Source organism: Panthera tigris, chromosome D2 (assembly GCF_018350195.1).
Source record: "Panthera tigris isolate Pti1 chromosome D2, P.tigris_Pti1_mat1.1, whole genome shotgun sequence".
Lineage (NCBI taxonomy): Eukaryota > Metazoa > Chordata > Mammalia > Carnivora > Felidae > Panthera > Panthera tigris.
Window position 1 is genome coordinate 23,210,455 of NC_056670.1, and position 25,542 is coordinate 23,235,996.

General features: G+C 40.3%; 1 protein-coding gene across 9 annotated transcripts in view; it reads left to right on the forward strand.

Annotated features, from left to right (window-relative positions):
• Positions 1-25,542, forward strand: part of ARID5B (AT-rich interaction domain 5B) — a 217,195-nt gene that overhangs the window by 77,107 nt on the left and 114,546 nt on the right. For all 9 annotated transcript variants that reach the window (XR_006209362.1, XR_006209364.1, XR_006209363.1 and 6 more), the window contains exon 4: positions 11,221-11,451. Coding sequence is in view for 3 of the 9 variants with exons in the window: in XM_042961048.1 (XP_042816982.1) it covers positions 11,221-11,451 (231 nt within the window). In the remaining 6 variants the exon portion in view is untranslated. The remainder of the gene's footprint in view (positions 1-11,220; positions 11,452-25,542) is intronic.

The window sequence follows — 25,542 nt, forward strand, 5'->3', positions numbered from 1 at the left end:
ATTGGATTGTTTGTCCTCTTGTTGTAGGTGCTCTTTATATATTCGGGATTTGATCCCTTATCAGATATATGATTTGGAAATGTTTTCTCACATTCTGTGGATTGTCTTTTGACTTTTTTGACAGTGTCTTTTGATGCACAAAAATTTTTAATTTTGATGTTATTTAGTTTACCTATTTTTTAAATCTTATTGCCTGTGTTTTTGGTACCATTGTGAAATCCAAAGTCATAAAGATTTTCCACTATGTTTCATAGCCTTGAGTCTTTAAAAGGATTCATTTTAAGTTAATTTTTGCATATGGTGTGAGATAAAGGTCCAGCTCATTCTTTCCCTATGAATATCTAGTTTCTGCACATCATTTGTTGGAAAGACTGTCCTTTCTCCATTGAAGGGTCTTGGCTCCCTTGTCAAAAATCAGTTGGCCATATATTTGCAAGTTTATTTCTGGTTTCTTTATTCTCTTCAATCACGTTTTATCCATATGCCAATACCACACTGTTTTGATTACTATTGCTTTGTAGCAGTTTTTAAATAAGGAAATGTGAGCCCTCCAACTTCGCCTTTTTTTTTTCAAGATTGTTTTGACTGTTTGTGATCCCTTGAAATTTCATATACATTTTCCAGATGTTCTCATCTTTTAAAAAATTACACAATTAAAATGCAGGCAAACAAAGGAGAAAATAATCACAGATAATCTCACAACCTAGAAGCATCTATTATTAACAAGTTTTAAGCATTTGTTTACAAAACAGCATGGGATACCACTTCACATCCTCTAGGATGGCTGTCAAAAGACAAATCATAGCAAATGATGGAGATGTGGAGACACAAGAACGCTCACACGCTGTTGGAGAAAATGTAAAATGGCACAGCCACTTGTGAAAACAGTCTGGCAGTTCCCAAAAAGGATAAACATAGAGTTACCATATGACCCAGCAATTCCATTACTGGGTATATGCACAAGAGATAATGCACAAGAGATATATATGTCCACATAGAAACTTTTACACAAATGGTGATAACAGTATTATTCATAATAGCCAAAAAGTATAAACAACAATAATGTCTCATTTATGGAATAGATAAATAAAATGTGGCATATCTGTACAATGGAACATTATTCAGTAATAAAAAGAAAAGAGGTACTGATATACTCTACAATGAACATTTTACCAAGTGAAAGAAGCCGGTGACAAAGAACTACATACTGTATGGTTCTGTTTATATTAAATGCTGAGAATAAGCAAATCTGTAGAGACAGAAAGTAGATTAAACAGTTGCCTACGGCTGGCCAGGGGAAGGGAGATGTGGGTGCAGGAGGGTTCAGAGTTTCTTTTGGGAGAATGGAAATGTTGCACATTTGATTGTAGTGATGGATGCACAACCCGGAGAATATACTAAAAGGTTGTATACTTTAAATGAGAGAATTGTCTGATATGCAGCCCATATCTCAGTAATGCTATTAAACAAGAGACATAGGTTTGAATATATTGTTTCATACCTTTTTTTTTTTTTTTACTTAATGTAACGGAATCTTTGCATGACCTGAAAGTTTTTTAATTTTGTTACTTTTAATAGACACACAGTTTTAATGAAAATAGATATAGCATTCATTACATACACACACACACACGCACACACACAAACACACACACACACACACACGTGTCAATATAAGTCAATCCTACACTGTTGGTGTTTAATTCTCCATACACATGATGGGTTTTTTCCCCTAATATAAACAATGTTGGGACTTATGAGATTTAGCCTGATCAGTGTTGATTAGTTGTGAAATAATCATGTCCTTGAAAGTCATGACAAATAGTGATTAGTCATTTTGTTAAGACACACATTTGGATCTTACATGCTGAGAAGACTGATGTGTGGAAGTTAATTATTTTGCTATTGATCTGTCCTGGATGACACCTTAATTAGGTTTATTCATGAGTGTGGGGGTTCAGGAGGGTCTCTCAAATGTGAAGGGTTTATACAGCTGCTGCAGTAATGGCATTGTGGTTCTTGAAATGTTGGCAAGTGTAAGACACAACTTGGAAATAAAAAGCCATATAGATTTATAAGGGGAAAGATGGCAGAAGTAATTATAATTATAATTTTTGAAGCCAGTTGGGCTAATGAGGTCAGGTTTCCTTCTCTTGTAACAACTTTGTCATAGTACCCGTAGAGGCTGGATCTTTGGTGTAGTTCCTTGTAAACCAAAAAAACGTTGAGTTTAACTAGGTTCAAAGCCAATATAATCGCCTCACCTGGGCTGCTAGTAAATAAACAAATGTGTGAGTTCATCTCTGAGAAAACTTTGGGCACAATTTTTAGAGCAGGAGAAATTGTGTCTAAGCCCTGGCTCCCTGGTGCCCTCATGGGTTCTTCATACTTTCTTCTTCAGATAGTGAAATTCGTTTATACTAAAAGAGAATGACTAACTATAGTTAAACAGTTTGTGAAAGGGAGGCAAGTGAAGGTAGGCCAGGGCCCTTAGAACCACACTCCAAATGCGGTCACCACTTCACCTACGTGTCAGTCTGGCCACGTGGTCTCAACAGTACATGCACTTATTGCCTAACCACGGTCATGTGTGACACTGCCACTCGGCTGAGATGAGCCGTGTGGAAAGAAGGTGCGGAATTCTCACAGTGAAATCTAGAGTGGCTCCTGGATGTGGCTTAGAATTCAGGCACCATTTGGGAAAACCTTGGAGGTGGGGCTGGCGTGCTTCCCAGGGGGTTCGTTCGTTACTCAGAGTCATGGCAGCGTTTGGTTTTAGTTGAGCCTCGTATTGTTTTCTTTTTGGAGCGAGGAAGCAACTGTCAGGGCAAAAGCCAATATTACTGTATTAATACATGGCTTTATATTTGTGTGCCCATGTATTGGAAGGGGCTTGCTTTGGGAAACAGCTAGTTAAAAACCCTGGATTTTGCATTTGAAATATTCTTTGTTCTGTTTACAACCATGCCCTGAGATATTTTCCCACATTTTCTTCTTTATAAGTTCCCCAGTGATGTTTTCGTGGCCTATCCTGGGAAGATCTGTCTTTCCATTTATCAAAACAAATGGCAAGCTGGGGACCATTTAAAGTAGTTTTTTTAGTTAATAAAGCCAATCTCCTTGTTCTGTTATGTTAAAAGTACATTATCTTTTTTATTGCCGGTTCTCTATGGCTAGGTCTGTTTTCTGTCTTAGCAACCTCAGGGCTGCCCCACTTGCTTACTGTGTAGAGAATTACAAAATCATCAAGGGTGGGGCAGCACCAGCTGACTTACAGTACAAACCATTTCTCAAAATAACCACAACAGTGCAATACTGATGTGTAATTTACGTCACAGTATGTTTTTATGAAATAGTTTGTGGCATTTTCATTTCTATTCCGGATGGAATCTTGTTCTCTCTCCCTTCTAATCAGGCATTTAATTTATTTTTATTATTAATATTTTCCACTCCTTGTCTTGGCATGCCTCCAATTTAACAGCTTTGATGAGGGGAAAAAAAAAAAAGCAACCAACAACCGATCCTCCCCCGACCCCAGCTCCTCCCCAACATCAGTTTAACTGCAAATGTATTTTCCCCTTTGATGTGTACTTACTCTGGGTACTGAGTTTACTGCCTTGAGAGAGCTTGAGAAATATGGTGGGACACGTTACACATTTACACGGCGTTGTAACCAGGAATTGATAAAGTTGACGTACAACTTTGGAATTTTAAACACTTTCAACCAAGTCAGGCTATTTAGTCTCCTGCTCTGCTGTCTTTTGCTTTTACGAATGTCTTTCTGTATAATGTCCTGTAATTAGAACAGGAAATCATTGAGTAACTGTAAGATGAATAAGAGCACTTAGACTGGAAGGAAAATTACCTTCCGAGAAATTATATTCTCTCTCTCCTTTTTTTTTTTCCTGCATGTTACAATGTTGGTAATGATAGTAACAGCTGTAGCTACTCTTATCTGTAGAATTTTCATGCTTAGGTTTTCTGAAGTAAAAAAAAAAAATCATTTTCAGTAATAATCAGAAATGAATGGACAGAAAATAGGAAATGCCTAATTATGACAAATATTCAGTGTCACAGCAGAGCAGCAATTAAATGGAAACTTCAATATAATTGTCAATAGCAGTAAGAATTGGAACAGTGCCAGGTATATAAAGTTGATGCTTTGCCGTGGGTTGGTTGCTAGGAGCACAGTGAAAAGTATAAAGCTTTGAGAAAGGAATGTCTAATGTAATAAAGTAACAGAAAGAAGCATAAATCATTGTAAGAGCCTCTCATATTGACATTATTTTACTTAAATTGTCTCAAAACTAGACATCAAGTTTTATAACAGGAGCAAATTCATATTTGCTTGGGGGGAAAAAAAGAACACTGTATGTTGTCTTTGAAGGACTGGGGACTTTGTGTCTCAAACGTAGCCTTCATACATATTTGGAATCTTTTAAGTGAAAATCTTTAAATGTTTGTTTCTATTGGCATCCAAATGCATTTGCCCTAATGCGATTAGAGAACTAAAGGGCAAAATACTTGGCAGATTTTTCAGTTGAGGTAATTAGGTGCAGGAAGGAACATGCATACTTTTTCCACCAGGCTCTATAAAATCCTGGTGCAAAGATTTTTTTTTTTTTTAAGATTTTTCTTTTTAAGCTTACTGATGTTAGAAGTAGATTATAGTGGTTTTCAGTAAGCATAATAGTGTGATGTTTCCGAAACAAGCCTTCCCCTTCTTCCCCCAGAATGAAAAAGAAAGTTACATTTCTAAATGTTGTGTAACAGATAAAAGCAAATTTCTCCTCCGGAATTTATGTTTTCAGCCTTCTGTGCATTTGGCCACCATTATCTGTTAAAAAAAAAAAAATAGCATTATGGATATTTGAAAGTCAATGCTCCATTAATTCATTGTGTTTGCTATTTCATGCATCTCTCTTTGTATAAAGACAACTTGAGCAACGTGCTATTCAGAATGAATGCCTGCTCTTACCCTCTCCCCCCCCCCCACCCCTTCCCCATTCCCAGCCCAACTCTGAGGATTAAAGCAATGGTATACAGTTACTGTTTGAAAAGCTTGGGTGGAGTCTCACGTTATAATTACAGTTTCTCTGTGGAATTCTGTTTTGGACTTTGAAAATATATAAATAAGTGAAAAATTGACATTGAGAGAGGTTAACAAAACGTGTAATTATGATATAAGCACAGGATTAGAGTAATTTTGGTTGAGCATTACAAGCAGTGTACTTTAGGTATTAACTTTTAATAGGCAAAATTCTTTTCACTGAAGTTGAAATGAGGTTTAGTAATTTTGGGTCTCTTATTCTCTTTGAATATTTCATTTAAAAATATTTCACTTTCTTTTTTGGTGGGGAGGGGAATTGAGAAATGGGATGACATTTTAATAGAATATCATAATATGGCTTAAAATTTCAGTCTTTGGTACCAACAATTTATTGCTGATCATTTTCTGTTAACAGAAATCAAGTAATGCATACATAATCCAACCAACTATAGCTGACTAGAGTGTGTTAGAATAAGATTCCTTGGGGTAATACTTTGATTTCTTTTCCTATGTGGGTGTGGTTGAAAGAAAATCTTTGTTCCAGGAACACTCTGTTTATCTTTCGCTAAACAAATGTGCAATTTATCCATTCTTTATTCATTCTTAGATTTATCTGCTAGACCTATTATGAATTGGAAAGGGAAAAATATCCTATGCAGCATTTATTGGCAGCCTCCGTTTCATGGGTAACTGCATAGGAGTGTTTGTTTATATGTACATGAAATGCAAAAGGAGGAAAGTAGTAGCTGAGGAATTTAAATAAGAGTTCTTGAAAGGGGTTGTTTGGCTTTATTTGTTTCTTAGTATACTAGGGCAAAATAAAATGTGACAGCTGTTGAACAATTTAATAGTTTTGTAGCTGTATGAGGAAGATGTTAATTTAACGCAAAGGCTTAGGGGGAAGTTATAGGATCATGAGTTTAGATCTGGAAAACTCTTCCAAACTCATAATTTTATTCTCTGCTTTACATACTTTCCTGTGAAGGTGACTGTACTTGGGAGAATAAAATTCTTCTCCAGTTGACTAAGCATGTCTACCAAATTCTTCTAGGGTAAAGTTTCTCTGAGGTATCTTCACTCGGAGAAATTTTACCCTAGATGAATGGTTGGTTCTTTCAGATCACACCTTCACTATGGATCTTCTCTTCACTCTCACCCAGAATGTTTTCTTAACTTTCATGGAAGTCCTGAGGGTCTCATGGCTTTGCCTGTTTTTGTTGTTGCTGTTGTTTTTTTGTTTTGTTTTTGTTTTTTTTTTTTTTTTTTTTTTTATTAAGGACAATTCCTTTCATGATGTCTAATTGTAAGGTTGGAAATTTACCTCTTTCCAAACAATGCCAAAGTTCTGGTCCAAATGGATGATTCTTTTCATAAAGAGCAAAAGTATCATAATTTTTTGGTTTGGTAGTAGTAAGTAGCATTGCCACATTAAACCAGGTCCCAGCTGGACCTCTAGATTCTTAGTATGGAAGAGGTTAATGAGGCACAGGGGTTCTGGGCTTGCACAACCTGAAGTTGGCTTTAGTTCCTATTATATGGGTAGAAAGTAGGAAGCTGATATACACAATCCTCCACTTATCCATGGAGGATACATTCCAAGACCCCGGGTGGATGCCTGAAACTGCAGATAGCACCAAACCCTATATATGCTGTTTTTTCCTATTCATACACACCTGTGAAAAAGTTGAATTTATCAGCTGGGCACAGTAAGAGATGAATAATAATAACTAATAATAAAATTGAACACTAATAACGATATACTGTAAGAAAAGTTATGTGAAAGTAGTCTCTCTCAAAACACCTTATACTGTACTCACCCTTGTTCTGTGATGATGTGAGATGATTGGATGCCCGAGTGAGGAGAACAAGTGAGGTGGATGATGTAGGCATTGTGACGTGGTGTTAGGCTACCACTGACCTTCTGATGATATGTCAGAAGGCGGATCATCTGCTTCCAGACCGCCGTTGACCACAAACCGCAGAAAGCGAAACCGCAAAAAGCGAGACCACTGTACATGAAAGATGTGTCAGTGCTGCTAGATCATTACAATGTGACTTGCAATGTTCCCAAATAACAGCAAGCTAACTGAACCGGAGTAGAACCTGGCTTGTAGCTGGCTGGATTCTACAGTTCTTGATGAAACAGAGGTTTCGTATTTTACATGACCAAAAGCCATCATCCTCCTCCCTAATATTGTAAGTTGCTTAAATTTCTAATAATAATATGTCAAATAAACAAAGATTTTCTTTCAACCACAGCCACATAGGAAAAGAAATCAAAGTGTTACCTTAATGATAATAATTTTGCTATTATTAGTATTTGTGACATTTTGTCATAATGAAAAGCCCGTCAAACTTGGAATTAAAAGACCAGGTGGCAATCTCACCTCTGTCACTTTGCTTCCTTGAGATCCCGAACTAGTCACTTGGGTGTCTGAACTTGTTACCCCACCTCTGAATTGGGGGATGTTCAGAAGCAGTAAATCCTACTAATAGGGTTGTTGTGAGGAACAGAAGAGATGTGTTTTGTGAAAGACCCTTGTAAATTTTTGTGTTCTATTATCAGTACTAGAAATCATAGTATTTCTAAACAAATAGTCCCTCTGTCCCTTGTATTTTTGGCTAAGAGCGCTTGTTTTCATTTGGGGTCTTCTGTGACACCTACAACAATCCTGGGAAAGTGGCAAGAAGAAGGGAATTCTGTCCTATATTCTTTTCTGGATACAGTGGGGGTTTTGATAGAAGCATATACCTAAAAACAAGTTATAAATATATATATTCTTGGGAACCCCAACTTAAGATGTTTCAACTTAACAATTTTTTGACTTTACAATTATGTAAAAGCGATACGCATTCAATAGAAACTGTACTTTGAGTTTGAATGTGAATCTTTTCCCAGGCTGGCGATATGGGCACAATACTGTTTGGTGCCTGCCATCAGCCCCCAGCCACAACTCCCAGTCAACCACACGGTCACGAGGGTCAACAACTGACACACTGGTACCATTCTGTACCCACGCAACTATTCTGTTTCTCACTTTCAGTAAAGTACTCAATAAATAACATGAGATATTCAATACTTTATTATAACATAGGCTTTGTGTTAGATGATTTTGCCCAATCTCAGTGTTCTGAGCACATTTAAGGTAGGTGAGGCTAAGCTACGGCGTTTGGTAGATTGGGTGTATTCAATGTCTTTTCAATTTAGGGTATTTTCAACTTATAATGGGTTGTCGAGACATATTCCCATTGAAAGTGGAGTGTGTGTGTGTGTGTGTGTGTGTGTGTGTGTGTTTACACATACATACAGAAACAGAAATCAAAACCCAAACTGAATAAATTATTACACATCTGTGCAAAAGCTAAATTCAGACTCTGAGGTAGTGGTTTCAAAGTTTAATGTGCATGAACTACTTGGGAGTTTGTTAAAAATGTAAATTCCTGGGCCCCAACCTTCAAGATTCTGAGTTAGTGGTTCTCGATAGGCCCCTAGGGCCTGCCTTTTTACAGTTACTCTATGCGATTCTGATGCGGGCAGTCCTGGGAGCACTCTTAGAAGTAATATCTCCAAAATGAATGGATATCATAGGACATATTTCCATGACTTGGACCAGAGGGAAATTGCTAGCTTTTCTTCCAACAGAAAGAGGATTCATGGCTTGGCTTGTGTTTTGGGAACTGCATGAAGAAAGAGGGATAAATGTTTGGAGCTAGGATGAGGTGAAGAGAAAAAAACAAAAACAAACAAACAAACAACAACAACAACAAAAACCAGGTCATTTCTAAGCACGAAAGATAGCCAGGGAGCAGATTCCAGAGAATTAGGGAGAGGTTAGAGATGGCATTATCATGAAAAATGATCAGAGAAAAACAGAAAGAGAATGAAGGGATAAGAAGGAAGTGAAATGGTCCCAAGAACGCAGGTGACATCTTCTGCTATAAAACTAACCCTGAAGCATCCATTCTTCTGCCATCATTCCACCTGAAAAGCAGGATGCCCTCCATTTCATTTCAAGACCACTTGGAGAAACTAGTGCAACCATTGCCCCTGTACAGAAAGCCAACAGCACAACCAAGATAGAATTTTGGAAGCTGTGTATAGATTTGCACAGTATTTACTCTTTACAGACATGGTATTAGGTGACGAGCATGCTGAAATAAGTCCTCAGAGTCCGTGGTTATACCCTCTCTCATCCACAACGTCTTGGACAAATACAGCATAATAATACAGTTGACATGTTGGGGGCCGCTTCAGTGCTCTGGAGTTCTGATGATGTTTGGTGGATAGTTCCTATAAAATTCTTTGTGCTTGAACTCTATAGAAAGCACAGATTTGAACCCAATGTGTGAACTAGGGTCTGGGTCTGCCATAAAAATCTCAAATTTAAATGCCTTGGGGCATATTTCAGCATCTTAAAAACTGTACTTCATTTGGGGACTTGCCTTCAATGTAAACATATTTCCTTTTAATTCAGTATGGCAGCTGACAAAGTGACTACCCACAACCAGGCAGGAGTCTAAGAAATGTAAACTGTTAAAAGATGTCATCTTGAAAGCAGCTAAACATCTCCATTCTCGAAGAAGCCTCCAGCCTGAGGAACTAAGTGAACATAATTAGAAATACATCTGGGTATTGGCCTCCTATCTGAAAAGGTCACATGCACACCTTCCACTGGTACTGGTTATATTCTATCATTTGTTCTGTCCTGACTCATTTGTCTCCCACTGGTTACCAGATGGCCACGATAATGTTGGTATCCTTAACAACTGTCTTGTGCAATTCCCTGCAGCATGGTAAGGACTCAAAATATTGAGTGTTTTCCCTTTGGATAAGCCAGTGACATATCTGGGAATTGCTTACAAACGCCCTGACGGAGTGGTTATAAAGAGTGATGGCAGACTGGGTCATGGAGCCCAAATTCAGCTTGACATTGTGCAGGTGGCAGGCTACCAAAGGGGAGTTTTTGCCATTTCTCAGGCTTAAGATGAAGGCAGGATTCCTCCATGCAGAATCTGGTTTTTATAAATAATCACTTAATATAGAGAGGTGCAGATAAACATTAAGATCATTGTAAAAGAGAGTTTCATTAAAGTGGCTGAAATGTTCTGAGCTAAGTTGGTTCTGATGGAGCTGTCACAAGGATGCTTGGGGAGTCCTCTCAGCATGGTTCTCTGAGATGTGCCAAGTTACCAGATGGATTGGAGGAACATTAGAAGGCAGGGGGTAGGAGAAGGGGGGAGGGCAAAGAAGGTGGAGGTATCAATCAAGTTGGGATAGATCATGCTGCAAAAACAAATAACCCCCCAAATCACAGCCTCACTTACAACAACAAAGGTTCCTTTTGTGCTTGTGTTCTGTGTCCATTTAGGATCAAGGAGGGGTCTCTGCTCCATGTGATTCTTACTCCAAGACCCTGACTTGCAGAGTAGCCACTATCTGAATCATTACAGATGCCCAGGACAAAGGGAAAGAGAGTGTTGTCAGTCAAACACTGGCCCCTAAAGTAGCCACTCACTTCTGTCACATTTTATTGGCCAAAACAAGTCACATGGTCACTTGACTCCAGTGGGCCAGGAAGCACGGTCTTTCCACACTACCATAAAGAGAACCAGAAATATTTGTTGAATGGCACTACCCACCACCAGATTTGATGATGATGCTATTTGAACTTATGGACATCTCTCTGGGGCCAGATGACCTTTACAGAGACTTCCAGCACTGAAAGAATATATAATCCAAAAATGTAGCAATACCAGACTCTGGAAATATGTATAAAGAAGCTCCACAAAATGCTGATTTTTCCTATGATGAGTGACTTTAATGCTTAAAATATATATCAGACTCTTTCAAAACAGTTTTTTGGTTCTGCTGCTTTCTGGTGACCCAAACATTGCTTAATCTGTCTATGAGATCACCCCATCTCTTTCTTTTCCCCACTTTTTCTTTTCCCTGTCAGTAACCCGAGGCTTTTTAGTGGAATTGGGTTGGTGAGGTGGGGCTGGGAGAATGCCCACGTCAGCCAGACAGAGACAAACATGACCTGGTAGAAGAGTCTCACTGAAGACACATTTTAATACAAAACCAGAGTGATCACTGAAATCATGCCATAGCCTGGACAATTCTTTGTTGGAGGGAAGAAAGTAATGGGAGCTTTTTCTCGTTTGTCTAGGGGAGGACGATGAAGAAACCAACGTGATCGTTCTCAGCTACCCTCAGTACTGCCGGTACCGATCGATGCTGAAACGCATCCAGGATAAGCCGTCTTCCATTCTAACGGACCAGTTTGCGTTAGCCCTGGGGGGCATTGCGGTGGTCAGCAAGAACCCTCAGATCCTGTACTGTCGAGACACGTTTGACCACCCAACTCTCATTGAAAATGAGAGTATATGCGATGAGTTTGGTGAGTCTTTTTTTTTTTTTTTCCTACCTGAAACTTGCGCGTGTGTGTTTAGTTGTTTTCGGTTCTTGTAAAGAGTGGTGATGGGGAACAAGGCTTATTTTCACAATCTCTGTGTGCCACCCCTCCCCTCCCCTCCCCCCAAAATTATTGTGGCATGAAGTGTCATTGCCTCTTCGGCAGCCTCTGTTTACCAGGGTAAAAGGTTATTATTTAGAATTTGTTGTTCAGTATAGGGTCCAAAGTTGCTTGGTTGACCTTGAAATTGGACTTTCAGACAAGAAGCTTCCGTGTTAGTTCTTTCTTTGAAGGCTTTGGCTATTTGGATACTGATTTTTGTTTTTAATTGATCACACCCTTTTCCGTGTTATAAGGAACTATAAAAATGCACCAGTTGTGACTACTTCAGTACTATAAAGGTGAACGGATAGACTGATGATAGATCCCCATGCCTCTTAATTTTTTTCATATATATGTATGTATGCACATATATATCCATCTTTGGTGGGCACAGTGTATAAAAAATATAGAGAGATTTATTTATATATCTATATTCAGATATCTGTGTATATTTTTATACTTATTTATATATCTATATTCAGATATCTATATATATTTTTTGTACACCATGCCCACCAAAGATGGATATATGCACACATATCTTTATCTGCATCTCTGCCTAGCTGATCAGTCATGTGTCTCTATAGATAGAAGTGAAGGAGGAGAAGAGATATACATTTGGGAGACCTTGCATGATGCAGTGAATGACTGGAGGCAAGCCAGGGTCACATCTCTCACATCTTCATTTTCTCATCTGTTTGTTGAAGAGACTGGCTCATATCGTGGTTCTCAACAGGCTGGGCAGGGATATCAGAATGCCCTGGGGGTGCTTTATCAAGCTATAAATGTTCCCTGGAAATTCCTGTACTTACAGAGGCATGAAACTCCCCCACCTACCCCTTCTTTGGGAATTGCCACCATGGAGCGACCAGTATGATGACCGACCCATGCTGAATCTCTCATGGGTCCTGGGGTGAAGAAGAGTCTGAGACCACTGGCCCAGAGGGAGCACTAATGGGGTCCCCTTGAGTTGGAACACTCCTTGATTCCATCGGCTAATGTTTTCCCAAGGATCCCTAGTTTGTGGGTTATTCAGATTCAGATTATTCTGCTAAACAATTGCAGGCCTCAGCATGGTTTGAGAAATCCACTGTATTCATGACCTAGGCAGCCTTCCACCTGTTTCAGGGGGGTGTTGTACGTAGGGGTGAGGATGAGGGGATGATGTATAATCCAACAAGGAAGGGAGGAAAGAAGTAGGGCACCTAGGTTCATCGGACCTGGCTTTTTCTTTTTTCCTTACAAACTTTTTTGTCGGATGCCTTTCACAGCTCTGGCTTACTGAACGACTGCCATTCTATAAGAGAATAGTAGTGTTTCTATAAGTTATTTTCTCCTTTTTCCAAGAAGAATTGTTTAATACTCGAATAACCTTTTGTATTCAAGTAGATGAATGTATCCAATACATTTTTTAATACCTTCTCTTTTCAGATCAACCTCTACAAATCTTCCCTTTTTAACACTTCTGTTTTGAGGGTTGTTTTTTTTCCCCATATCCCTGACGTCCAAACCCCTCTGTCCTGCTTGCCACTGATGAGGTCTGTAAATTTCTGACACAAAATAAAACTGAAAGAATGCTTTCCCTCACTTAAGAGTATTCAAAGAGCATCACAATGTAACATGATGAAAAATGTTTTAACCTTTTTGGCTAATTTAAGAGTTATTAGTCATTGAGCTTGAAAGCTGTTGTGTCTGGAATTGGTAATAGAAAGAAGTTCCAATTTAACAGTGATCACAATGGTTGTTAAGAGTTCCTAAATTAGTTTTAAATGTTCTCACAAACACAAGCATCTGACTTTTGAATGTTTTCCTGAACTTTCTTCTGGTAAAGCTAATTTTAATGCTGTTTTTCTTCTCCAGCCTCTTAAAGTGGAAGCTTTCTTTTGGAATAAAGGTACCTTTAAAGAGCTTTTAGATGGCTAGCCTAATCATTAGAATATTAGATTTTTCTTTAATCTTTAATATTAGTTGAGTTTGTACTTCGTATAGTATTTCATTCTCCTAAGTGGACACCCTTTCCCCCTGCAAAAGAGCTTATTTTGACCTGATTTGCATACCTTCGCCAACATCCCTCCCCCACCTTCCACGTTGGGTCACACATCTAAATTTCCAGAAAACACCCTTTTAAACCTCCAATTGGTTGTATTTGAAAGCAACATGGGTTAAAGAGTTTGTTAAAATGTGGGGTTGGGTTTCTCCAACCAACTAACAGTTGGTAGGAGAACATAAATTTCATTAGCATTAAACAAATGTTCCTAATATTAAACACTGCCAGATGACTGAAGCACTTCTGTCAGATTACCGCGAGTGCCAGGGGGCCCACAGATGAATTTTCTACACAGTATATATTCTGTACCACACGTTTGGTGACTTCAGTAATTGGTCAAATGTAATTTAGGTAACAGTATGCCTAGGCTGTAAAAATCAAATTTTATTAGCCATATCACCAGGTGGGTGAATGGTGGAGCTGATGGCAAAGGGTTTATAGCATTTATCAGCTACACCTTTGACACATGGAATTCATAAATTGCCATAACGTACCTGCAAGGCCCTTCTCAAAAGGACAGTGTCTGCTTTCCTATGATTAAATAATGTTTGTTTTATTAACTAATATATTTTCTGCTTTCTCCTCTTAAATGGGATTATGGAGTGGGGGTGAGAGAGGGCATTCAGAAGATAAATAAAACACGGTTCTTGCTTGCTTGGAGGATTTAAAAATCTAATTGGGGAAGACAGGATTGACACACCTGAAAGGTTAACTAATGTTACAAGAAAGTCAATGATTAAGTATTTGGTGAGTGTTGCAGAAAGCAAGCACAGGAGGAATTTAGCACTGGGCTGGCCGGGGCAGGGAGGGGGGTGATCCTTGGAGGGGGGTCAGGGAAAGCCTCATGAAAAAGGCAAGACTGGGTCTGGTTTTAAAGGACAGGGAGAGGGGCGCCTGGGTGGCTCAGTCAGTTAAGCATCTGACTTCCACTCAGGTCATGATCTCACAGCTTGTGGGTTCGAGCCCCGCATTGGGTTCCACGCCAACAGCACAGAGCCTGCTTGGGATTCTGTCTCTCCCACTCTCTCTGCTCCTCTCCCACTCGTGCTTTCTCTCTCAAAAGTAAATAAATAATAAAAACTTAAGAGAAAAAAAAAAGGATAGGGAGAAAGGCTAATAGAAAAGTTTTGGAAATACCTAGATCACTGACAATTCATGTCCTGACTCTCCATGTTAAGAATGGCTGCCTTCACCCTGGGTGAACCGTTGGCCTTCCCTTACTTGGTTTGCCCCCAATAAATGGACTGGTGCCTTCTCTTTACCAGGGGGACAGGAATATGAGTCTGTGGACCAGGGCTGGGACGAACCCAGGCAGTGGCTTTAGAGCCTAAACTAGGCTTTCTTGGGCAGAGATGACCCACATCCTCTGTGCGTGTGACAGCCTCTTCCAACTGCTCAGACATCATCACCCCTCCCCACTGTTTCAATGTTGTCCACTGAATAACAGGTTTAATTGAACAATAAAAGTAAGGCTTTTAAATCTACAATGAATCCCTATAAATAAATTCTCCGTGGAATTTTATGAAGCTGTTTAATGAAAAGTTTGATTAGAAACTATTAAAGAAAAATAGAATAGATGAAATTTCATCATTTAGTCCCACATTACAGTGGTGTCATTTTGATTTTTATTTACATTGAGATATTCAGAATAGAGTAAATATATCCTGGTTTTAATTAACTATCCTCCTTACTTGGGAAAGGTTATTTTAGGCTTGAAGGGTTTTGATAGCATACCATCTGCTTTCGTCCCTGTATTTTATTCAAGTCCCTTCCCTGCTTACAGCGCTGTGCGATATCTAAACCTATGACATAAGCATAAATCGAATCATATTAATGGCAGGTGATTGAAAAGCTTGAGCCTCGACATCCTGCCTGAATCCTTCCGTCTTGTCAGTTACAATGCTCTTAAAGGCAATGTGCTGTTTTCTCAGCACAAGAAAATGGACTATTTTTAAAACTAAAGCAATGGACTCCCCATTAAAGCATTGCGAAAACTGATTGTATTGCACATGCAATTAGGAAATGAGATTATAATAATAATGAAGGGAAAGTGACATTACGAATGACAATTTTTCTCATAAAAATCTCTCCCCTGTGCATAATTCTTGCCCCCACTGTCCTGTTAGACTCTCCTAGCACGAGGCATTCTTCAACCATCCCCCTACCTTGCTTTTACCTCTTTTTATAATTTGATTCCTCTTTTGTAAAACGCATACCATCATTTATATCATGCTATTGTCTGGACGGTAGGAAAAACATACACGTGCACCCATTTTGCCTATTTTCCCTGTTAGAACAATAAAATGCCTACCAGTTTGTCATGTGTGCTGTTTACATGACTATCACACGATTGATTTCACATGTGTGAAGTGTTTGACAGCCAACTCCAAACAGAGGTGTGCACAGTACAGTAGGTACATGGACAACTTTAAGGTACCAGCTTTATCAGATGTAAGGTGGACCCAGTATATATAAATGAGATGAAATCAGTCCGTAAGTATGGGTGGAACTAAATGGATTAAGATATGGTTAATTAAAAATATAACAAAAGATACGGTTTATTTTAGTCTGAGTTTTGAATTACAAAGAAACATAAGACATTCTCCTAAGTTCTTTGGAGTCGGGGTGTGTGTGTGTGTTTGTGTGTGTGTGTGTTCCTTGACCAAGGAATGGGATGGAGTTAAAGGAAGGATGTGGTAATTCACCTGAAAAGAGCAGAGATGAGATGGGCTGCCGTCTTGGCATTTGGTCCACGTGCAGGAAACCATGAGGTCCTACCCTCAGGGAGAAGGTGGCTACATCAGCATTAAAACATATCCTTTGCTGAAGCGCAAGGAGCATGGCACCATTTAGGAGAAAGAAGTGCCAGGCTTACAAACAGGTACAGTATTAATCAAGGTTCGCCTGTCTGATTTGCTATTCCTCTGGGCAAAAGATGTAAGTCCCCTCACTTGTCCCATCTTTAAAACCGGGTAGTAATAGCTCATCGCCAGACTCAGACTAAATCTGTATCCGCTTGACCAAAAAAAAGTCCTCGTGGTGAATGAAGATTCTCTACTGTTTCTATTAGAACTTAGGACTTAGACAACTTAGAATCATCTACACTGATCTTGCTCTGTAAATAATAAAGGAACTGTTCCTCTAAGGCCCTGGGACTCTTTCTAGAACCATAATGGAAAAGAAAACTTTCCTACTTTTTACAGTATGTTTTAAAGAATCTTTTCTGACTCTGCACTGAACTTTCCATTTCTGTTTTCCTGTTGGGTGAAATAATGACATTCTAGACAAAAGAAGAAAAAGCCAAGGGAGGGAGGAAAACAGAAGAGGGAATGAAACTTTGACTTCTTATGAAAGAAAATTCAGGATGCATAAAATTATTTTGAAGCAGAGGACGAGCTGGACTGTGCCTCTTCCCTCTAAACATCACATGTTTTGCTGGAAATGAAAGGAAAGGCAGTTGTTTTGTTAAGGATCATGGGAATTTGTAAGTGAGTAAACATTTTTTTTTCCTTGCCAAAGTAGGTTTCATGGTCACAGTGGATTTCGATGATCAAATGGCCTTGCTCCTGGCCCCTGTCCACATTCAGGATTTTGCTGCCTGCCTGCAGTGCCCACTGATCTCCCAAATGATAACAAGGCAGATGTTTCTCTTTAATTGAAGCAGAGTGGAAAAGGAGCCGTGCTTCTTGTATATTGCTATTTATGCAGAAGACCTTAACCTTCAGAGATCTCTCTTGGAGGACTGTTTTGTCTTGGAAATTTTCTAGAGATTCTGTTTGCCATTAGATAGTGGCCTACCCAGGACCATGCTTGGTACTTTCTGTTTATTGCATGTGCTGCCCAAGTAGGGGCAGAGGAATGTTTAAGTTCATCATACAACGTAGTAAATGTAGTGGTATATCGGATGTGCTCAATAGTACATGTAATGATTAACATATGGCCTTGGCTTCCAGGACGCTAAGACACAAAGAGGGCTGGAGAGCAGACCTCCTGGGGCAGAGCATTGGAAGCTAGGGTACCATCTCTGTGGAGGGTTAACAAACAGAATTTTTATGTTGTTACTGCAAGTTAACTTTCAGAGTCATGCTATATGGAATGGGTAGGATTCATGGATTTCTTTTCTATTTTTGGAACTTGAAGGGATATTTTAAAATAACTGTGGACTCCTTTTGTAGCCGAGGGGACTCAATGGATTATTAAAAACTATTTGGACTCACGGGTACAACAAACTCTTGTTCACTCCAGAAGAAAGGATTTGTGTCTATATTGGCTAATATTTCACCTAGCATTTCATTTAGAAAAGCAAGAAAGTTATATCCCATTACATTAGCAAGATCAACATATTCCTCTCTAGGGTGAAATAGATATTTTTATCAGTTAACACACACACACACACACACACACACACACACACACAACAGGAAAGAACCAGGTCATTGAAAAATCACAGGCAAAAGTGCTACTTAGGGTAGGGATGGTAGAATGAGGATCAGAATAAGTCTGTATTCGCTTGATTTGTAAAATCCTCTTGATAGCGAAAGATACCCCCTAAACCCCTTCATTCTATCTGCTCAAGGAAATTGTATTGATTAAAGTTCCTTGGACTGTAGCGAGGCTGTCTGGGGATGCTGGGAGCCCACCACAGTGCCTGACACTCAGTACCTTCTTGTCCATTTATGCATTGCACCAATATCTATTACACACCTACCATGTGCCAGGTATTGTTCTTGTCCCTGTGCACACAGTTGTAAATAAGACAAAACAATTTATACTCCTAATGATCTTACAGTGTGGTATGTGGGGAGAAGATTGGGAAAATATGGGATAGGCATGCCATGGGTATTAACCATACCTCAAGAGCTGTGAGGATTAGGACACTTAGATGGTCCATGGCAAGTACCACTTAAGTACTCATCATTAACTAAGTCTTCTTGTACCTCTTGCACCACGCCACACAACCTTACCCACCTACCAAGTCCATAGTGGTTCCTCAAAAAAACATTTATAGAATTATTTCATACCTATACAGACTACTGGGGAAATGAGGTATCATTTGCTAGTAAAGATCATTCAACAACCACTCATTCCAGAAATACTTGTTTGTCCTTCTGCATGGAATGTGTTTCCCCAGATATCATGGGTCTGGCTTCTTCTCATCATTGCATCCTCAGCTCAGATGTCTGCTCCCCAGACAAGTCTTCTCTGACTTGCCCCTTTTCACATGTTCCGCTGTACCCCGTCACCCAACATATACTTACCGTCCTATAACTTATCTCTATCTGAGATTAACTATCATATTTGTTTTGTTATATGTTTATCGTCTGTCTCCCCCATCCCCACCTGTGTTATAATGTAAGCTCTTTAACAGAGGGTTCACGTGGGGCACCTGGGTGACTCAGTCAGTTAAGTGTCTGACTCTTGATTTTGGCTCAGGTCATGATCTTACAGTTTGAGAGTTCGAGCCCTGCCTCCCTGCTTGGGATTCTCTCTGTCTGCCCCTCCCACGCTCGCTCTCTCTCTCTCTCAATAAATAAGTAAACTTTAAAACGGGTTCACAACCCTGTACCCACCCAGGGACCAGAACAATACTAGACACACAGTAGGTGTGTAATAAATATTGGGTTAAATGAGTGAGTGGATGCATAAATACTCTGTGTCAATATCATTGCTCTCCCCCATTTTTTGAAGTAAGAACACTTATGCACAGTAAAGTTACCTATCAAGTGGCAGAACCAGGGTTTGAACCTAGACACTCTGGCTCAGCGTCCATGCTCTGAACAATGACACTAGACTGCCTTTCAGCTTGGACCTGGCTCAGAAAGATCTTTCCAGCTTCCTAAGATCCGGCTGCCTGGAAACAGATAACTGGTCACCAGCTCTCTAGATAATGAATATACAGTGGGTTCTGTAGGCTTTACAGAGACTGGTGTGTGTTGGAGAGGTTAGGAGAGGAATGATCATGACAATTCAAAATCTGATCAGGAAACGTTGATGCCAGCCACCGTCCTCACTTGTCTGTATTCTACCAGCCTCCCTGATTCAGCCTTCGCTGGCCTGCGGTCTCTTCTGCACACCAGCCAGAGTGGTGCTCCCCATCTCATCACACAAGCAGGTATAAATAGAGAGCCCTGTGAGAGCTGGAGGTTGAAAGGGGCAGATAGTAAACTGCCCTGTGTTCCCATGGACTCTTTTTAAGGCACGGGGTTGTGATGCTGACAGGACTTTGATTATACACCTCTCTGTAATTTTCTGCTTAGGAACGCATTGGCTTTCCCAACTTGGCATCCTCCCTTAATGAAAAAATTATAGGTCTAATTTCAAAAAATGAAATGTATGCAAGCTTTCCTGCTTCTGTCACTTCTTTATTCCTGTAGCACATAAATCATTTCCCTTCTTAAAATTAAATTTTGCTTGCCATGATCTGGTAATGGGTTTTCAAAGGAGGCAGACTAGCCAAGCTCTTGGCACAGGTGCAGGCGGCACTGCCTGCTCAGGAAATCTTCTCATCGCTGGCTGGCGTGGGCCTCGACTCCATCATCTGGGCTTTATGCTCCCTCTGGAAGTTGCCTAGAAACTCTCTCCCTGAGAGTCTCTTCTCTGAACGGCCTTTTTGGCTCTCCAGTTGCCATCATGGAAGACTGAAGAACAGATGGGATTTGGGCAGAAAAAGACTGGTACGTTCTAATACTTCTGGGTGCTTCCATTCATGCATTGAACACCGGCTCTGTTGAAGGCGGAGGTCCAGGCATTGTTGGGACATGGGTCTCTGCTCTAAGACACTTAAAACTTGAGTTGGCAGAGATAAGACATAGAGTGATGGACCACTATAGATATTATTGTGATCTTAAAAATTCCTCATCTTACCACGAGCAGCCTTATAACATAGTTATTTCGGGGTCACAGATCTAGCACGTTGCCAAAGTGGGAGTTAGCACCCCACCCCAGTCTGCTGACCCCAGGGGGTACACGTTTCCACCCTAAAGTGACAGAAGCATGGGGCTAAGATTCAGGACTTATTTTGATGTTCAGAGGAGATGATATCTGTCAAGCTTTGTAAATGGGAAAGCTCTGCCATATAATCGGCACTGCAAGGCAGTCCACTAAGGGCTAACCAGAGGAGGCCAAATTGTAGGTGCCCCTGGAATTAAAAGATGTAAAAGAGGGCCCAGATGTCAGGAGAAGGCTCTGAAAGGAAGTGGATCTTCAACTGGACCTTGAGGGATTCAAAAAAAAAAAAAAAAAGGAAGTTATTTCAGGTGAGGAGATGGAAAATACTCCAGACTTTGAAGCTCAAAGAAAGAGATTGTTTCCTCTGCCATTTTTAGCTTTCAGCATAGACGTTAAAACACACACACACACACACACACACACACACACACACACACACACAAAACAAATAAAATACCAGCCTCTGCAAGCAAAACTTTTTTTCTTCCTAGAAGATGTCACCTTCCCCTGAGGGAGCCAGTGCTTCTGAGTCCTTCTCTCAGAGACCCCATTGTGGTTAGGACCCAGGGGAAGCCTCTTGGAGGAAAAATCAACTTGTCTCTTATTAAATTGGAAATTTCCCCTTGGGCCTATAAGAAGGAGAAGGAGAGATGCATCAACTTTGCAGCAGGGGGTAAAGGACTGAGGTGCCTGCTTGGTTTCCTGGACGTTTAGGGGCTGCTTCTAGGTTGAAACTGTAGATTCAGAACAATCTTCTAGAACACTTCACTCCGTGTCCTTCTGTGTTCCTCAGTACTTTCTCAAAGTTGCTTTTTTCTTCTGTTTGGTATTAAAGTTAATGGATTCTATTGCATTTCTCTTCCCTAGATTCTAAGCTCCTAGGGGGAGTAAGAATCATGCGTTACTCACCTCTGTATCAACACATGTTTGTGTAAGTGAGTAAAAATCCTACCAAATGTCAGAAGGCTTCAAATTATCATTTTATCTCCTTCCTTAAAGTCAAGTATTTCTTAACCTCAATCTTTAGCTCATTGCCAATTGATTGAATTCTCAAGGGAAAGTATCTAGCTCAAAGGACATGTTTTTTTTGCTCAACATTTACTCACCTCTTCAAACCAGAGGAATGTTCTTCATAAATCGGTCAAGATCTTTGGTTGACGAGTTTTCATTGGTTATGATGTTTAATAGATCCCGGAGTCTGCACAACCTAGAAGGGTGTTCTCTGAGGAAGTCAAGGAGCATCCATAAATTAAAGCAAATAGTAGCCTGTACCCATAAGTCACCACACTGATCTTTCCAGCCTCTAACCCACAGATCTCAGAATTCGGTGTGAAAATCAAGGAACACTGGCAGGGTCATTAGCATCTAGGACATTGACAAGTTCCAATTAAATGTGGGCTATCTGGATCTGAAACATAATATAGATCACAGTTCACACTGGGATCAGATCAGAAAGTGTTGGAAAAGAAAAAGCTTAGCCAGTTGAACATTCATTACTAGGAAGATTACTTGGTGGATGGCACTTACACCCTGAGCATACTTTGTGGATTGTTGACTTGCGTCGTGTTCTTTATGGATGAGGATGAGACCTTCTATCTCTCAGGAGAGCTTCAGTGAGGAGAGCTCCATCTTTGGATGAGGCAAGTTCACAACACACAGGGTTTAACAGGCCACACTTTCTTCCTCACAGTTCCAGACGTGAATATTAGGTCTTTATTTATTTTCTTTTTAATTTTTTAAATGTTTATTTATTTTTGAGAGAGAGAGAGAGAAAGATTCAGAGCACAAGCAGGGGAGGGGCAGAGAGAGAGGGAGACACAGAATCTGAAGCAGGCTCCAGGCTCTGAGCTGTCAGCACAGAGGCGGACGCGGGGCTTGAACCCATGAAGCGTGAGATCATGACCTGAACTGAAGCCGGACACCTAACCAACTGAGCCACCCAGGCACCCCGAAAATTAGGTCTTTAAAATAGGAGATAGGGGCACGTGGGTGGCTCAGTCACTGAAGTGTACAACTCTTGGTTTCAGTCAGATCATGATCTCGTGGTTCGTGGGTTCGAGCCCCACATCAGGCTCTGCGCTGTCAGTGAAGAGTCTGCTTGGGATTCTCTCTCTTCTCTCTCTGTCCCACCCCCACTCACTCACTCTGTCTCAAATAAATAAACTCAAAAAATAAATAATTAAAATAATAAAATAGGAGATCAAATATTTTAACAAAGATGACCATGCACAGTGCCAGAAACTATACTCTGTCAGGGTGCTGACCGCTGCCCCATTCCAAGCACAGACACCTTCAGAAAGAGAAAGGATGTTGGTAAAAGTGGATTCTTTTGCTCCTTTTCTTTATCATAGTCCAGATGACAGGCCCTATGCTATAGAGAATGCATTCTGTCCCTTTGTTCTTCAAGAAAGGGAGTTGAAATATGTCAGAACTAGAACAAAAGGGGCCACAGGGAGCCCTATTAAAGTGTCTTGCTGACCTTGCCGGAGCTGAGGTGAGGAGGTAGCCTCAGAGAGCAGAGAGACCATAGCCTGGCCTCTTCCAACTGGGGCAGAGGCTCATCCCGCCCTCACACTGGCATCCACAACCCAGGAGAAGAATGTCCTTCACACACAGAGGAGTGTTGATCGTACTTTTCAAGTGGCCTTCACCCCATCTTCAAGATCTTGCCTCTGAACAACCTTGTATAACCTCAAGGACCCGTGTCCATGACCCCTTTGGGCAGCTGAAGAACTGATCGGGAAATTCAGGAGTTAAACATGAGTGTAGTAGTGGTAAGACCTCAATGGGATGTGGGCATCAGCTTCTCGATCTGCGCTTCTGGGGGCTGTCCCCCCCCCAAATGGGGCCCAGTCCTGAAGGGCATGGCATCACCACCACGAGATCCTATGCAGCAAACTCTAGTCAACCAGGATCTTGAGTCAACCAGATGCTCCCCATCCCGAATACCCTTTGTACAATATTTTAAGGAGGGGGAAAAAAATAGTAAAACACAGCTCATATGTTTTTCAAAATATTTTTCTCATTATGAAATTATTTCCATTATGGAAAGGACAAGGATAATAATAATAATAATTGCCACTCTTCTGTGAGCATGCACCATATGTCAGGCCTTATGCTAACTCCTTTACATACATAATCTCACTCTTTAGAGGCCCCTGTAAGGAATCCCATATTAGCCATCACTTCACATGGGAGGAAGCAGAAGCTAAGAAGGGTCACATCAGCCCAAAGTCACACGGCTAGTAAGTGGTCAGGCTGGATTCCAGTTCAGGTCTGTCTAGCTTCAAAGCTGGTATGCTCCTCCACTCTTTGATATTGCCTCCCTAAATATCATTGGTAATCTCATCAGGGTTTATCTATTTCCTTCCAGACTTTTTCCATAGCATTTTTATTTACTTGAGAACATTTTATACATGCAGTTTTTTACCTTAAAATTTTAGCACTTATAAACATTTCCTCATATCCTTATGAACAGTTTCACTAGCACCATTTTAATGGTTGCATAATACTGAATCAAATGACTTTATCAGAGTTTACATAATCCCTTTCTATTAGAAGTTGCTTTGTTTCTTCCAGGGTTTTGTTTAGCTTTGTTGCTTCAATGGGTAATGTATAATTAACACTGTAATGAACATCTTTGTTTATAAAAGCATCAGCATTTTGATGGTTTCTTTCAGATAAATTCCAAGAATCTCTTATTGCCAAAATTATTTTCCTTCTCAGCAATAGCAGAGATATCAGATAATCAGAGCCAGCCCCGTGCTTGGTTACAATCAGCCCTATCTACTGAACCTTCTATGGCTATGGTTGACAACACTGAGAACCCAGTGTTCAGAATGAAGATCCACAGTTTCTGTGTGACTCTAAGGCACAAGAGGAAAAAATTTCTTCAGTGAATACTGGGGGACTTAGGCAAGAAAGTGAGCTCGGACAAAGATCTTTGGTCTCCCGAAGAACTCACTAAAATTGTGATTTTTAGTCTCAGACCTCCTGAATTTGAATGGGCAATGTCCTGTCACCAACATTTTAATCTTACTTTATGCACACTTAAGACTGAGACTCAGTGTTGCAGGAATGCCCAAAGTTGTAGTGGTGGCCATGATGCTGACGAGTGGAAGTCGACAGGGTAATGATTACTGCCAGCTCTTCCTTCCTTAATTGCTTCCATCCAGGTGTGATGGCAGAACCCTTGAGCTGCAATTGCACTGACGTGCTAGACTGAGATGACAAATGGCAGCAGAAGGTAGGGTATGTTCCCCGGGCAGTCACGGGCTCCCGTAAAGGGCTTTCCTTAAGGAAAAGTGCATGATTTTGGAGGGATACACTCTAGTGCTATGAATTACCCAGAAATAGGAAAAAGTGCAATGTACCAGAAAGGGCCCTTGACTGGGAGTCAAGAGAACTGAGTTTAGAATCTGGCCCTCTCACCAAATATGGAGCTTCACCAACTCAGTTAATTCCAGATTTCCAGTCTTACCTCTGAAATGGAGGGTTGGACTGGATTTTTGAGCTTTTTTGGATTTCCGCCCCATTGGAGGATCTGAAGGAAGCTATGAGTCTTCTTCTCATGAAAGTGTGCGTGCAAACATCATCATCATCATTACCATCATGGTTTTGAACAATGTTAGCAAAAATTAACCTATCAAGCAAATATAGGAAATCTGCATATATTTTTCAGGATTTGTCCACTTATGTGAAACCTTAGGTTATGAACCCCTAGACCAGGTGATCTTCCAGATCTCTTTCTGTCCTCACATACTTGCATTCTATCTGTGAAACAGATCATGATTTGTAACGATTCTCTGTCAATGTTACATTTCACTACCTAGGGCAGCTCATTTCCTGAGAATTCTGGGTAATTAAAAAAATAACAATAACTCATACCTTTTATTGAGAGTGTACTATGTGTCAGGCACTGTATTAGGTGTCTAAATAGAGTCTGTGTCCCAAAATGATATCTATTTAATGGATCACAT